General features: G+C 41.1%; 1 protein-coding gene and 1 long non-coding RNA gene across 2 annotated transcripts; one reads left to right on the top strand and one right to left on the bottom strand.

Moving 5' to 3' along the window:
• The first annotated feature begins 1,453 nt into the window (after nucleotides 1-1,453).
• On the top strand, nucleotides 1,454-4,925 carry LOC121783650. Its single transcript, XM_042181791.1, has 8 exons — nucleotides 1,454-1,830; nucleotides 1,914-2,062; nucleotides 2,948-3,129; nucleotides 3,213-3,497; nucleotides 3,563-3,621; nucleotides 3,702-3,738; nucleotides 3,834-3,905; nucleotides 3,998-4,925. The coding sequence occupies exons 1-8, from the start codon at nucleotides 1,725-1,727 to the stop codon at nucleotides 4,698-4,700; spliced, it is 1,593 nt and encodes a 530-aa protein (XP_042037725.1). The 5' UTR covers nucleotides 1,454-1,724; the 3' UTR covers nucleotides 4,701-4,925.
• A 4,166-nt stretch (nucleotides 4,926-9,091) lies between these two features.
• LOC121783717 lies at nucleotides 9,092-10,217 on the bottom strand. The gene is made up of 2 exons (XR_006046625.1): nucleotides 9,443-10,217; nucleotides 9,092-9,348 (listed from the first exon to the last, which is right to left on the bottom strand). It is a non-coding gene; the product is annotated as an uncharacterized LOC121783717 (long non-coding RNA).
• Nucleotides 10,218-15,673: the final 5,456 nt, after the last annotated feature.

Below are 15,673 nucleotides of genomic sequence, written 5' to 3'. Positions count from 1 at the left end.
CCCACATCGAAAGTGGAACATGAAACATTCAAGGATGTCTCTATAAAAGAGAGACAACCAAGAAAGAGTTTTTCCCACATCGAAAGTGAAACATAAAACATTCAAGGATGTCTCTATAAAATAGAGATAATCAAGAATCAGTTTGTCCCACATCGAAAGTGGAACATAAAATATTCAAGGATATCTCTATAAAATAGAGACAACCAAGATGAGTTTGTCCCACATCGAAAGTGGAACATGAAACATTCAAGGATGTCTCTATAAAAGAGAGACAACCAAGAATGAGTTTTTCCCACATCGAAAGTGGAACATAAAACATTCATGGATGTCTCTATAAAATAGAGATAATCAAGAATGAGTTTGTCCCACATCGAAAGTGGAACATAAAATATTCAAGGATGTCTCTATAAAATAGAGACAACCAAGATGAGTTTGTACCACATCGAAAGTGGAACAAAAAACATTCAAGGATGTCTCTATAAAAGAGAGACAACCAAGAATGAGTTTTTCCCACATCGAAAGTGGAACATAAAACATTCATGGATGTCTCTATAAAATAGAGATAATCAAGAATGAGTTTGTCCCACATCGAAAGTGGAACATAAAATATTCAAGGATGTCTCTATAAAATAGAGACAACCAAGATGAGTTTGTCCCACATCGAAAGTGGAACAAAAAACATTCAAGGATGTCTCTATAAAAGAGAGACAACCAAGAATGGGTTTCATAAATTCGCAAGCCCATCAAATATATATGGGCTAATACGAATTTCTAGTATTCATTTATTTGTAAAAATTGTTTTTAAATATAAAAAACAATTTTTATAAATAAAAATATTTTTTTTATTAAATTCGATTTTTTTTTAAAAAAATCGAATTATTGCGTCACCGTGACGACGCCCACTCGCGGGGCAGCGAGTGGGCGTCACGCGTCGAATGGGAGGCCGCCACGTCGCCTCGGCGCGTGGCGGAACGTGTCGTGCCGCGTCTCGCGGGAACGGCACCCGGCACGGCACCGGCACGGAATGGCGACGACACGGGCGGCTGCAACGCGTGCCGCCGCGGTTCCGTTCCTCCGGAACGAAATAAGGCACCGCAACGGCACGCGTTGCGGATGCTCTAACCATTACCAATAAAGTATAACTATTTTATTATATTACCGACAACTAAAAAGGCGACTGACTGAGATATTTATCAGTGAGATAATGCCGCATTTAATTTAGAGCTTTCCGCAGTGATTCAAATTCAATTTGTAAACAATAAATCTTGATTGATGCCCTGTCCCTTCAAGAATTCACCTTTTCTAAATCCTTTATTCCACTCAACTAATTTAAAAATTCAATCTTTAATGAATTATGCACTGAAATTGAAAGTGGGTTTTGTCAAAAGCAGAGTTATAATTAGCTCATAGAGTGAAGTAATTTTCAACCAGTTCATTAAAACCGATTGATTAATAGGTAAAGTGGCGTTATTAAATGCCGTAATTAGTAAAAGACGCTGTAGAATTCGTTGAGTGGCGGCAATGAAGGCAGAAACCGCAAACCGGCATTTTTATTCGAAAAATGTGTACTATAAAATCAGAATGTAAGGAAGTAATATTGTGGAATCGCCACATGTCACTTATTCAACACACAGGCAGACTAGTAAATTTACAAACTTGCTGCATTTTATTGAAGTTTGCTGCATTTTATTTTCAAATTTGAAGTGATAAAGAAAAAGGGAAGAATGGCGGCGTGCTTGAGATCTCTGCTTCTTTTCTCATGCCTTGCAGCAGCATTTGTTGCATTGGCATTTGGGGAAGAAGCCCTTTTCCCAACTCTGCAGACTTCAGGTTAATCAATCCCACCATTTTGCTTTCTAATCTGTGTTTTTGTGTGTTAAAAAAAGAGTCTTGAATTTGTGTTTGTTGTGCAGCGGTGGTTGGGAGAGAGAGAGGGAGATTTCTGGAACAAGTGAACACAACTCTGATTTTGGCTGAGAAGAGGACTCAGAGGAAAGACCCTCTTGATGATTTTCGCAAATACAGAGGAGGCTGGAATATCAGTAATCGCCATTACTGGGGTGTAAGCTCATTTTCTTGTTGTTACACATTCTGATTGTAGGGTGTTTTTTATGAGAGTTTGTTCAAGATCTGTGTCCCATGTTAAGAGCTATAGTGCAAGAATTTTACTATTGGAGTTTTATTAGTTTTCTTTCTTGGGAGTGTTTTAGTTCATATTGTTATGAGTTAGTTCAAGACTTTGTGTTCCAAATCTCATTTCAGTGTGTTGTTGGCCACTTTGGGATTAGTTTTCTTGCTTGGGGATATTTGATTTCATATTGTTATGAGTTACTTCAAAATTTGTGTTCCATATCTCAATTCTCAATGTTGTTGTCCAATTTGGGTTTAGTTTTCTTTCTTGGGAATATTTGAGCTCATAATGCTATGTATGAGTTCAAGAGTTAGTGTTTAAGATCGCTTTTCTGTATTCCGTTGGACAATTAGTTTTCCTTCTTGGGAGTGTTTGATTTCTTATTGTGAGTTAGTTCAAGAATTTGTGTTCCAAATCTCACTTCTTTATGTTGTTGCTTGGTTTCATATTGTTATAAGTTAGTTCAAGAACTTGTGTTCCAAATCCCATTTCAGTATGTTATTGACCATTTTGCGTTTATTTTTCTCTCATGGGAAAATTTGATTTCATATCGCTATGAGTTCATTCAAGAATCTGTGTTCAAAATCTCATTCTCTATGTTGTTAGCCAATTTTGGTTTAGTTTATTTCTTGGGAGTATTTGATTTCATATTGTCATGAGTTAGTTCAATAGTTTGTGGTCCAAATCTGATTTCTTTATGTTCTTGGCCAATTTGGGTTTAGTTTTCTTGACTTTGTTCAAGAGTTTTATGCTATTTGTATGAAAAACAAGAGAGTTTCTGCTTAACCATACGAATAACTTGATGTTGGATCACAGTCTGTGGCTTACACTGCTGTTCCCTTCTTCATTGTTGGCGCAATCTGGTTTGTTGTCTTCGGGTTATGCTTGATCATCACATGCCTCTACTTCTGCTGCTGCCGAAAGGCGCCTTATGGTTATTCTCGAGTCGCCTATGCCCTCTCTCTCATCCTCCTCACCTTCTTCACCATTGCTGCAATGTACATATACCTCTCTCTCTATATATATATTTGTTGTTACACATTGTGAAGGTGAAATTAGTGTCTAATGTTACCTTCTCCAGCATTGGATGCATCATCTTGTACACTGGCCAAGGGAAATTCCACACCAGCACTATCAACACTTTGGAATACGTCGTCTATCAGGCCGACACCACATCTGAGAGTCTTAGAAATGTCTCGGGATATCTGGCTGCCGCCAAGCAAATCAACGTGGATCAAGTGATTCTGCCGCCTAATGTCATAGATGACATTGACAGCATCCAAACCAAGATAAACTCATCGGCCAGCACCCTCTCGACTAAAACCGAGGACAATTCACAGAAGATCAAGGATCTCATTCAATCAGTGTAAGTTAGAACTAGTTTCAAATTTGAATTGCTATAGAGAGTGTGAATGCTTTGTTTTCTTGCAGGAGATTGGCTCTCATCATACTCTCTGCCGTTATGCTTCATCTAACGTTTCTCGGATTCGGTACTTTCTTGAACTTGTTAACATTCGCGTACTTTTCACCTTGTCGTCTCTGATCTTACTCCGGGATTGTTTCGTTTCAGTGTTTTCAATCTTCGGAATGCAGGTTCTTGTTTACCTGTGAGTTTGAATAACCTTTTTCTTCGAACATCTTCATTCTCGCCTCCCTCGTAGTGTAGCTCTATATATGCCTAATGTTTCGTTTGTCGTTGCAGCTTGGTGGTCACGGGATGGATTCTTGTTACCGGGACGTTCATACTATGTGGGATCTTTCTTCTTCTACACAAGTACGTATAAACTATCCGATTCTCCCATCTACAGCGAGTCGAGCCAACTAATTTGCACTGCATCGTCTCACTTCTTGGTTTATAATTTTCAGCGTGACAGGGGATACGTGCGTAGCAATGAACCAGTGGGTCCAGAACCCGACTGCTCATACAGCTCTCGACGACATCCTGCCTTGCGTGGACAACGCCACCGCCCAAGAGACCTTGACCAAGAGCAAGGAAGTATCATCACAGCTCGTCACGTTGATGAACACGGTCATCTCCAACATCTCCAACGCCAACAACGTCCCCAACTTACTCCCGCTCTACTTCAACCAATCAGGCCCTTCCGTGCCAAACGTGTGCAATCCGTTCAATCCCGACCTCACCAGCCGTGCTTGTGCACCCGGTGAGACAAACCTCAGCAATGCCACTGAGGTGTTAGGTGGCTACGTCTGCCAAACATCGTCGAACGGGATCTGCATGACACAGGGTCGTCTGACGCCGGCCATGTACACGCAGATGGCTGCTAGTGTGAATGTGAGCTATGGCTTGTTTAAGTATGGTCCATTCTTGGCTAATGTTCAAGACTGTAGTTTTGTGAGGGATACGTTCTCGGCCATAGAGGCCGATCACTGTCCCGGGCTGCGTAGGTATAGCAAGTGGATCTATGTCGGGCTCGTGATGGTTGCCCTCGCGGTCATGCTGTCTCTGCTGTTTTGGGTCATATACGGAAGGGAGAGACGCCATCGTGTTTATACGAAGGCGCACACGCCTCGAGGAGCACCCGGTTTCGAAGAAGACAAGCATGCTTAGGTTTTGAGGGGCAATGCATTGGTGCTTCAATTGATGATCTTGGCTTCATTTGTAGCGTTACTTGTGATGTACTATTAATGGTGTATGTGGTGTTTGCATTGTTGTTTTAGGTGTAGATATATATTTTTATTAGTATTTTTTTTGGTTAAGTTATTAGTAGTAGTATTTTTGTTATCATGGATTATCTATAATTTACATGTGAATTTAAATTTGTTTGGAATCGAATTCTGTGATTTTTTATTCATTGAATTCACTAACTTAACCAGCTTTCATTGACTAAATTCGCAATTTTAACCCAATTTTTCTAATTAACACGGCTTGAACATGCTTACGAATTTTGGATCCAAATGCACAAATAAAATATTTGGTGCATGTATTCCTCAATTTCCACATGTAAATAAAAACTAATGATGTTTAATTTAGGGCCATTTCCAGGAAAAAAAACACTTCAATTTAAAAATAAACGAATTATTTTAAATTTTTTCAATTGTCACGTGCTCTCAAATTTAGAGATAATTAAGTCTTGTGTGATAGACGAAAAATACACTTAGTTGAGATTACGTTTTTTCTTTTATAAACTAAGACACATAGGTTGCCAAAAGACGAGAACACTATTATTTTTATAATATTGTGTTAAAATGACGGGTTGAAGCATTAATTATAAAATAATTCTATATCGTAGAAAAATAACTATTTGTTTTACACTAAGAATTATATAAAAAAATGCTTGGAATCGAAACAAATTTAGTCTACGACAGCCAAACACAAGCCACCCATTTTTATTCTTGCATCATTATCTCTACATTTTATAATGTCTATAATATGCTGAATGAGCTGGCTAGTGTTGGATATAACACCCAAAAACAATATGTAACCCATTTAAATAGCTAATACTGGAATATTGAATTAAATATTCAATAATAATAGTAGTAATTTCATTATAGCGTAAGGAGGTCGGCACGCTTCGTGTTCGTCGAATTATGACTATTTATTTATTTTGAATAGACCTAGTCTTCTTCGGCAGCCTTTTGACTTTCTCTACTTACACATTATATTCAACTTTATAGAAATATTAAGCTAATAACCACACTCCAAATTAAGGAAATTTAGAGATTTTGAGACAGGCAGATTCCACCATCGGCTCATAATTATAGAAAATTATAGTCACTTCATCCACTATTCTTTTTAATAATGAGCAACTACAATTTAATTGCAAAATTAGTAAAATGAGGAGATATGGAGAAAAGGTAATTGAAATAATTTTGAAATATAATGTAATTCTAGAATGAGAAACTTGTCAAATACTTAAAGAAGAAGACTAATAATTGGATAAAAAAGGAAAAAATTTAAAATATGATACGCAATTGCGGACAGATGAAATATTATAAACTGCACTAGGTGATTGTGGGATTTTGTGACCAGTTGTGGCCATTTTTTGCAGTTTTTTCTTATTCATTTTGTTTCAATCATCGAATTATTGAATTTAATACTTCCCCTTTTCAACTCCTAGAACTAACCGTTACCGCTTCTGTCCGAAAAAGGCGACACATGAGAGGATCCACATCCGTACTCTTGTCAACGAGAACGTATGTGGGTCCGGATCCACTTTTACTCCCTGCTCTTAGGCAAGAGCACAACACTCACATTCGTGCTCTTCCGCAATGACAAGCTCAAGGGTCTCACCATTCTATTATTCAATTTAAATAAAAATATTTCCACAATATTAAAATGCATTAAAAATAACGGGAATAATATTACAAATTACAAAAAAATTAAAAATTACATAATTAAATCCTAAAAATTAAAATTTTCATAATTAAAGTCTTAAAAATTAAAAATTACATAATTTAAATCCTAAAAATTAAAAATTACATAATTAAATTCATAAAATTAAAAAACCACTACTCGTGGCCGAATTTCGCTCAAATGTGTTTGATTAGGTCTTCTTGTAGCTCAACGTGGGTTCGGGTATCGCGCATTGTGTGCCTTGTTTCGATCCTCTCACCCACCGTCGTATGCACACCTAGGCGTGGGGGAAACCTCGCGGTTGAGCTTCCGGCTTCTTCCTCGTCGTAAAAGCTAGACGTCCTCGGTCTTTCGTCGGCTATAATCATGTTGTGCAAGATAATACACGTGTACATGATGTCGGCGATATTTTTCACGTACCACAGCCGAGACGGGGCCTTCACAATGTTGAATCGGGCTTGAAGGACCCCAAAAGCTCTTTCGATATCTTTACGAGCGGACTCTTGACGCTGCGCAAATCATCTCTCACAATGGGAGATGAATGAGAGATGATTTGATGTGAAAAATGGATGATGAATGTGTGTATTTATAGATGATTTTTTGGATAATAAAAATTAAAAAAATCCAGAAAAACGGTAAAAAACGGCCAGATTTTTGGGATGCTGAAAAAATATATATTTTTTAATTTTTGGTATTATTTTCAATTTTTAAAAAAAATTAAATTTCCAACGGAAATGCCGTTGGCCAATCAGAACGCGCCACGTCAGCTGCTCGCTGGCACGGACGGACGGACAGCGTCCTGCTCACCGCTGCGGATGCTCTAACTATTAATATTAAATTATCATTGTGACATTTTTACCAAGCAATTCTATATGGATTTACAATTTTCTATATATTCGGAATTAAATATCCTATTTAATTGAAGAAAAACAAATGTGAGCAGAATCTTTAGGTGTGCATTTTTTCTCCACTTCTAGAAACAATCAATTTAGGCACCAAATTACATGTTAAACCAAACCAAATTGATACAATTGAGTTTGAATAATTATAAAGGTACTACTCCTACACGTGTAGATATAGGTCAAAACGAACGCACCGGCACCGCACGAAATACTATTAAATAGAATACCCAATAGTGAAATTCCGATTTCCACACCTATAAGCCAAATGTTTATTCCAACCAAAATTGATGAAACACACGTCCCCAATAATTTTTACCTAATATTTCAATTTTAGAAATTCACTGAATTACCTTCTCCGTCCAGATGATACATTTCCTTCTTGAGACGTTTACGTATTTTCTAAAATACTCTTTATTTTATTTGCATTCATATTTTTACTCTATTCATATAAATTATATAACAACGATATATATCAAGCAAAAAAAAGTACTTAGTTTAGAATGAAACATAGACAGCATTACTTTCTTCATCCAGATAGCTGAGTTATACTCACCCGTCTCCCAATAATTATCCAATTTAATTTTAATGTGATTTCAGGAAATGTGAGAGAAATAGATAAAATGCTTCCAATTAGTGAAATATGAGTAAAACTTTTATATACTCTTAGGTACATAGCAAAATGTGCGTGGAATGATTAATAAAATATGCAACATACTTATTATTTATTGTAAAAGTAAAAGTGAACAATTAATAGAGTCAGATGAAAATGACCGTGGATAATTAATATGAGGCGGAAGAAGTATTATTTTTTGTTAATCTTAAAATAGTTGATTCTATTATTTTTTTTGAACAATAAATTATACTATTACATTTTCATTTTAACTTTTAAAATCAATTTTTTAAATTACGCATCCTAAATAAATGCTTTAAATAACTTGGAAGATATGAATATTACTCATTTTCTCTGTTAACCCAAGTAGCTTGAGACAGATAACATTTGTTTACTATTAATTGCTTAGAGATGTGTGCCAACTGGATAATTCTGTTATCCAACATCTATATCATTTTTCAATAAAACCACTAAATTTCAATGTGTAAATAAAAAGTATGCATATGTGTTGTCTATATTCATAATGGGTATTTATGTCCTCTTCAATTGGCCCACATCCACACTTGTCCAGCTGCCTCCAGACCTTACCAGATCCAAATTCATAAATATTCATTTTTTTTTCATTTTCGGTATTTAATGATATTTTTATATTTGTTTTTACTCTTTACATATTCATGTTAAATTTCAGATTTCAACAATCCTTCCTAATGTTCAGCTGGCTATCATTTCCGCTTCCAAACTGGTAAGTATTTTTTTTTTCTTCCCTCCCCTTTTCATTTTATAGTATACTAGCTTTTATCGAATACTTGTAAATCTATTTATAGTACTTACACGGTTACTCCAGTAAATACTCCCTCCGTCCCATGCTACTTGCACTTTTGCTTTTCGGCTCGTCACAAACTCCTTACACTATTTATAGTTTAAGTTAGAATTAATGCATTTAATTAATATGTTAGATTAAGTTAAGAGCTCCTTTATTAAGTGATGTCTCATTACACTTAAAATTCTAATTTAATCACACTAAAAAATCAATCCCAAATTTACGGCCTAAAATGAAAAGTGCGAGTAGCATGGGACGGAGGGAGTACTATAGTATTGAGTACCATTTTATTCTATTTAAAAGAAATAATCTCATTTTTATTTTTATTTTTATTTTTATTTAATTCGAGAATATTTTCTGTTAGATTTTACTATGGTCCCCGCAGTAACTTTCGGAATATATGGTCCAATCACCGGTATCAACTTCCGTAAAATCAGCAGAAATCTATTTTTAGTAATTTCCATCTTCCAAAGCCGAGGTGAAAAAAATAGTCTCAAGATCAGCCATGGCCTCGACCTTCGAGTTTCACGATAATCACTCCCCCATACTTGCACGCAATGCTCCTCAGATCTCAACACAAAGATGAAAAATAACATTAGTAAAAATTAATAACAGCAACGAAATAGTAATGAAATATTGAAACAAACAAACGAACGGAACTTACCTCATACGAGCCGACGGACGGAACGTAAAATTGACACGACCGAACGGAACTTACCTCATACGAACAGCGACGGAACGGACGAACGGATTCAACGGATAACGATACGATACACGTAACGGAATTGGTGATATTTTCAACCAGCACCAAACACTAAATCATCACGCAATCATCTTGATCCTTGGATTTAGATTCAAATTATAGTTTCATCCTCATTGCTATGTGAAATTCGATTGGATTCATTTTAATTAGATCGAGAGTGCTCTAGTTTCAAATCCAATACGTTCTTCATTTGGAAATCATATGTACAACCAACACAAACATCAGCTTCCCTGTTCCAAAAATTGCTCAGGTGTCGCCGCTGCGGATCGTAAGCGACTGGTGATTTTCGAGTATAACCAAACCTGCATATTCGGCTTGCTCCTTCAGATGTCGTCGGCGCTGGACATGACCGAGAGCCGGCTCTGCCGCGGCCGGAAATCGGCTCGGCGACGCTGCTGGTGGGAGGACGGGCGAATCAAAGTCGCGAGGGCTCGCTTCACCAGATCTCCCTCCACGGTGCCGATCCGCACCAGAGAATTCGTCATCGCAGATCGCCTCATGTTCAACCGGTTCGGCGAGTAGGAAATCGATTGATTACCACCACCGCTGTTTTTGTGCAAAGCGCATTGATGAATCCGCGAATTATTGATGATGATGAATGCTCGTAAAAATAAATTACGACACGGAAATTTTACGTGGTTCGATTTACTGAGGTAAATCTACGTCCACGGGGAGAAATGGGGGCAGGTTTGTATTGCTTGATCTGCGAATTACAGCTTACAACACAGACTTGCTATATGACTTTTTCTCTAGAGAGATTCTAACCTCCTCCTATCAGATCTAAGTTCTATTTATATATGGAACTAAGATCGTGGCTTGCATCTCCACCCTAAGTCGTGGATGTCGTGTAGGTCATGGCCTAAGATCGTGGATGTAGCGTAGGTCATGGCCTACGATCGTGGCCTGAGTTGACACCACGTGGTAGTGGGTGCGTTGGACATCCTGTATGGGTCCACTAACTCCTTGTTCGGTCGAATACTGAGACCGAACTGCTTTGGTTGCCGATCTTTGAGTGGAGCTTGATGCCGACCTGAGAGCAGAGCTTGATTGGTTGGCTTTTACCGAGCTGTAGGCTGAGGCCGAACTCTTTGGTAATGCCGAACTCATACTCCTGCTTTGGTTGCCGACCTGAGAGTAGAGCTTGATAGGTTGGCTTTTACCGAGCTGTAGGCTGAGGCCGAACTCTTTGGTAATGCCGAACTCATACTCTTCCTTGGGCTTTGGGCTGATGGGCCGTCATTGCTGTTGGGCTTGTTTAGTACGCACCCCATCACTACCCCCCCCGAAGGGCGAAGTGAATCACTTCGGAGAAGTGAGTCACTTCGGCATTCTGGATAAAGGCAAGGGGGAGGCTGATGTCAGGGGACGTGCCTTGCGCGTGACTGCATTAAATGCGACAGTAAAATCCGGCCGTTGAATCCTGAAAAGGTGGGATTCGAAACGGTGCGACGATTTTGAAATCTTCGCCGAACCTGATAAATACCTCCTTTCTTCATCATTGAAGCACTTTTGCGACTGCTTCTTCTGCACTCTCTCTTTTTTGCGAAATTCTCTCTCCGCTTTCAAGAATTTCTTCAGACTTTCTTCACCTTCAAAAAGTAAGAAAAATGTCTTCTTCTTCTTCTTCGGAGTCGGGTAGCGTTAGGAGAGGCGGTAAGGGGTCTTCTGGCCGGAAAGAGTCCGGGGAGAAGACCGTAGAGTATTTCCATAGTATTTTGAGTAAGGATACTGTGATGTCCCTACCCGAAAAATACTTTTTTCCTGGGGGGAAGGCGGTGGTACCTGACGGTGATCATAGGGCTGACTCCCCGCCGGAGGGTTACGCCACCGTGTACGAGGCCTGCTTAGAATGCGGGCTTCGTTTCCCCCTCCCTTCTGCCTTTATAGATTTACTAGATTTTTTTCAGCTTCCTTTAGGCCAGGTGACTCCGAACTCTTGGAGGCACTTGTCGGCCTTTGCTGCCGAACTCCGTAGGTTAGGAAGGGATTTGTCTTTGAAGGCGATCCTTAAATTCTTTCAATTTAAGAGGAAGGGGTCTTGGTTTTACTTGATCCCTGTACAGCCCTTTAGGGCCTTTTGTAAAACGAAGTGGCCGAAGTGGCAAAACCGCTTCTTCTACTATGATAGGACCGCGGCTCCTAGTTTTCCCTGGAGAGGGCCGAAGTCCGTTATCCGTCACCCTCGGCCTGAACCGTTGGACGAGCTCGATGGCGAGCTCAACAAGATTCCCATAGTTAGGAAACAATACACGGAGTCTGAGCTCGTCAAGGGCGACGTCGTGTTCGACATCTCGTCTTCGGACGAAGAGGCCGAGGGTGAGGATTTCTCTTTATCTTTATGCTCTACTGCTTTAGCGAAGAAAACTAACCTTGCTTTCTTGCTTTTTGGCAGTGTACATGCTGAATAAGGCTATCCGAAAGTCCTCCGAGCTTGTGGAGCCGGAGAGGCAGAGAGCCCCTCGCTCGGCGTCTGAAGCCGAGAAGGATCCGAAGAGGCAAAAAACCTCTTCTTCGGATCCGAAAGAGCCGGAGTCGTATTCGGCTAAAGGGAAGGGGAAATTTCATGAGTCCCCAAGAGTGCCGGGGAAAGACCTGGTCATCTCCGAGGTGGTTGCAGACATCCCGGAACACGTCCCTGAGCCTTTTCAATGGCCGACGAATTTTGTGGAGGTAAGCTTTCTGACTTGGCTTCTTTTCCACATTTTTGATGGCCATTCTGTTGAGTTTTTTCCTTGTTCATCTTCAGAGAGCCAAGCTCGTCTCCGTGGAGCTCTCCAAAGCATCCCACGACTACGAGGAGATGCAGAAGGAGTTGCATCTTGCTCGTAGTCTGGCCGAACAGGCTGAGGCCAAATTTGAGAGGGCCCGAGCTGCTAGGATATCGGCTCAGGATGAAGCCCGGTCAGCCAAAAACCAGCTCATCATCCTGCAAGAGCAGACGAAGCACCGGGAGGCTCAGAAGGAGGCTGCCGCCGTGGCTGCCCAGGGGGAGGCTCTCCGTGTTTACACGGAGAAACTCTTTTTGAGCAGCCAGTTCTCGGCCTTTGTCGGTAGTCTGGTAAGGCTAATTACCGATAAGGGCGAGCAGGGGGCCGACGTCGTGCTGCCTCTGTACAGCCGAGAGATAGCAGCTCGGCTTCAGAATCTGCCGCTCCTTGAGGAGCTCGCTTCATCCTCGGTCCTGCTTTCTGCAGACCGAGTCCGGAGTTGTCGAGCTGATCGGGACGAGAACCTGGAGGCTATCTTTGCCTCCGTGGGACCCGTTTCACCCGCTTCGACTTACAACGGAGAGGGTGAGGCCGAGCCGCTGGAGCCGGAGGCCGAAGTCGAGCGGGCCGGGCATCCGGAGAAGGAAGCCGATCAGGAGGCGGAGGCGAGGCCGGCAGGATGCGAGGCCGAGGCTGAGGTAGCTCAGGAGAAAGAAGCTGAACCAGACCAAGGAGCCGGAGACGAAGCTGGCGGAGTATGATTTCGTCTCCCTTCTCTTACTCTGGTTTCTTCCTTGTAAAATGGCCTTGAAGCCCTCCTAGTGTAAAAAATTTTCCTTGTGAATGAAAAATTCTCTACACTTGTCTTCGTATAGCTTTTCGTACTCGCCTTTACTCCTGTTGTATTTTACTATCTGCTCGGTACAGCTGCCGAACTAATATAGCTGCTTTGTACTCAAGGAGATGGAGATACTTCACTGGAAACGGCTGTACTCTTCGGCTTTAGACGAAGCTGAGAAAAGAGCTATAGCCGATCAGACGAAGAATGACGAGCTTCTGGCTCGTTTAGTGAAGCTGGAGGCCGATAATAAGGACTTAGAGTCCGATAAGAAGGATCTGGAGGCCGAGCTGAATACGACCATTGCTGAGAGGACTGCGTACGAGGATTACATCCGTGTGCGCGGGGGAGTGACCATATCAGATGTTCAGAGTCGAGTTGACGAACTGTGGGAGGAATATCATGTACTCCGGAGGAACAATGCGCTGGAGAGCTCGGCTTGCCAACAAGTTGTGAAATCATTGCGGCGCTGGGCTTCTCGGTACAACATTGTTCTTTCTCGGCGCCCCTCCATAGAAAGATTCCTTCGGCATATCGTGCCAACAGATGCTCGCACTCCAGATCAAACCTCTGGTTCCCTTGTTCAAAATCCTACTCCCAGTCAACAACGAACTCCGGAACAGCCGGAAACGTCAAGACGAGAACGGGCTCAGGAGCAACCGGAATCGTCAAGACAGGGACGGACTGAAATTCGCCGAGGAGTTGTGACTATGAGCGAGCAAGATCAGCAGATGCTTATTGCAGAGACTCTTCATCGCCGAGGTGTTAGGACTTCTCGGGCTCGGGGAAGAGGCGTTGGGTCGAGGATAGCATCTCGTCGACCTGCTTATTCTTCATCTGCTCGGAACAACCGAACTCGGCTTCCAGAGGATTTTGCAGATAGGTGGCTTAACTTCAGCAACCCTGGACAGTAGAATAGTCCTTTGTAATAGCGTAACGCCATTTTGTAGGGTAGCGGAGTTGTATGCCGAACAAGATTTGAAAAATGAAATTTTGTTTTCGCTTCTAACACTGTATTTACAGCTTAGCGAAAAAATTTCATCGTACTTGTCCTCGGTCTTATGAAGTAAACTTCTTTGACCGGACTTGGTCCTTGGTCTTATGAAGTAAACTTCTTTGACCGGACTCGTCTTTGGTCTGATGAAATAAACATCTTTGACCGGACTCGTCTTTGGTCTGATGAAATAAACATCTTTGACCGGACTCGTCTTTGGTCTGATGAAATAAACACCTTTGACCGGACTCGTCTTTGGTCTGATGAAATAAACATCTTTGACCGGACTTGGTTTGTGTTCTAATTTGGCGATTTTTGTCGCCGGGATCGAACTTTCCCTTGTCCTAATTCGGCGAGTTTTATCGCGTGGATCGGACTTTCCCAGTTAACCGAAGTGGTCTTATGCAGTAAACCTCTTTGACTAGACATGGTCGTCCTCGGTCTTATGAGGTAAACTTCTTTGACCGAACTTGGTCGTCCTAATTCGGCGAGGTTTATCGCGTGGATCGGACTTTCCCTTATTGCAGTTCGTTTCAGACGAAGTGCTTATTTCTTAAGCCGAATTGTGGTCTTGTATCTTCCTGAGAAGCTTGGACTCACAATCGTTGGCTTAATGCAGTTCGTTTCAGACGAAGTGCTTGTTAAGCTGAATTGTGGTCTTGTGTCCTCCTTGGAAGCTTGGACTCACAATCGTTGGCTTATTGCAGTTCGTTTCAGACGGACTGCTTGTTAAGCTGAATTGTGGTCTTATATCTTCCTTAGAAGCTTGGACTCACAATAGTCTTTAATAATCGATCTAAAAAGGGGATCAGTCTTTAAAGAACGATATACCTTGGTACCATTTGTAAGAGACGACAAGCACATAGAGACAAAACACATAGAGAAAAAATGAAAAAGATGAAAGAAAAAAAACTTTAAACTTTTTTTTTAAAAAACGACAAGTAAAAGGTGCAAGTAAGAAACAAACAAATAAAAACATATACCCCTATGACCGAACTAGACACGAGACGGACTGACCGGACTGTCTCTTACAAGTGGAACTTCTTGAGGTTGGAGATGTGCCATGTTCGGGGTACTTGTTCTCCTGACATGTGAGTCAATTTATAAGACCCTTTGCCGAGGACTTCTGACACCCGATATGGACCCTCCCATGTGGGTTCGAGTTTGCCCAGCTTTTCTGCTCGGCTTACTTCGTTGTTTCTCAAGACGAGATCTCCCACTTGAAATTGAAGCTTTTTCACCCTTTGGTTATAATACCGGGCTACTTGCTCCTTATACTTGGCTGCTTTTATGCACGCCAATTCTCTTCTTTCTTCGGCGAGATCTAGTTCTGCTCTCAGTCCGTCGTCATTCATTTCTGAGGAGAAATTTAGAGTTCGGGGACTGGGTACGCCGATCTCCACCGGAATTACGGCTTCAGTGCCGTACACCAGACTATACGGAGTTTCACCGTTGGAGGTTTTGGGTGTAGTTCGGTAGGACCATAGGACTTGAGGGAGATTTTCTACCCATTGTCCTTTGGCTTGTTCTAACCGAGCTTTTAACCCTTTCACCAGAATCCGGTTCGTTACTTCCGTTTGTCCGTTTGCTTG

Source organism: Salvia splendens, chromosome 21 (genome assembly GCF_004379255.2).
Source record: "Salvia splendens isolate huo1 chromosome 21, SspV2, whole genome shotgun sequence".
NCBI classification, from domain to species: Eukaryota; Viridiplantae; Streptophyta; class Magnoliopsida; order Lamiales; family Lamiaceae; genus Salvia; species Salvia splendens.
The sequence above is the reverse complement of the archived record's forward strand: the minus strand, read 5'-3'. Positions and strand labels throughout refer to the sequence as shown.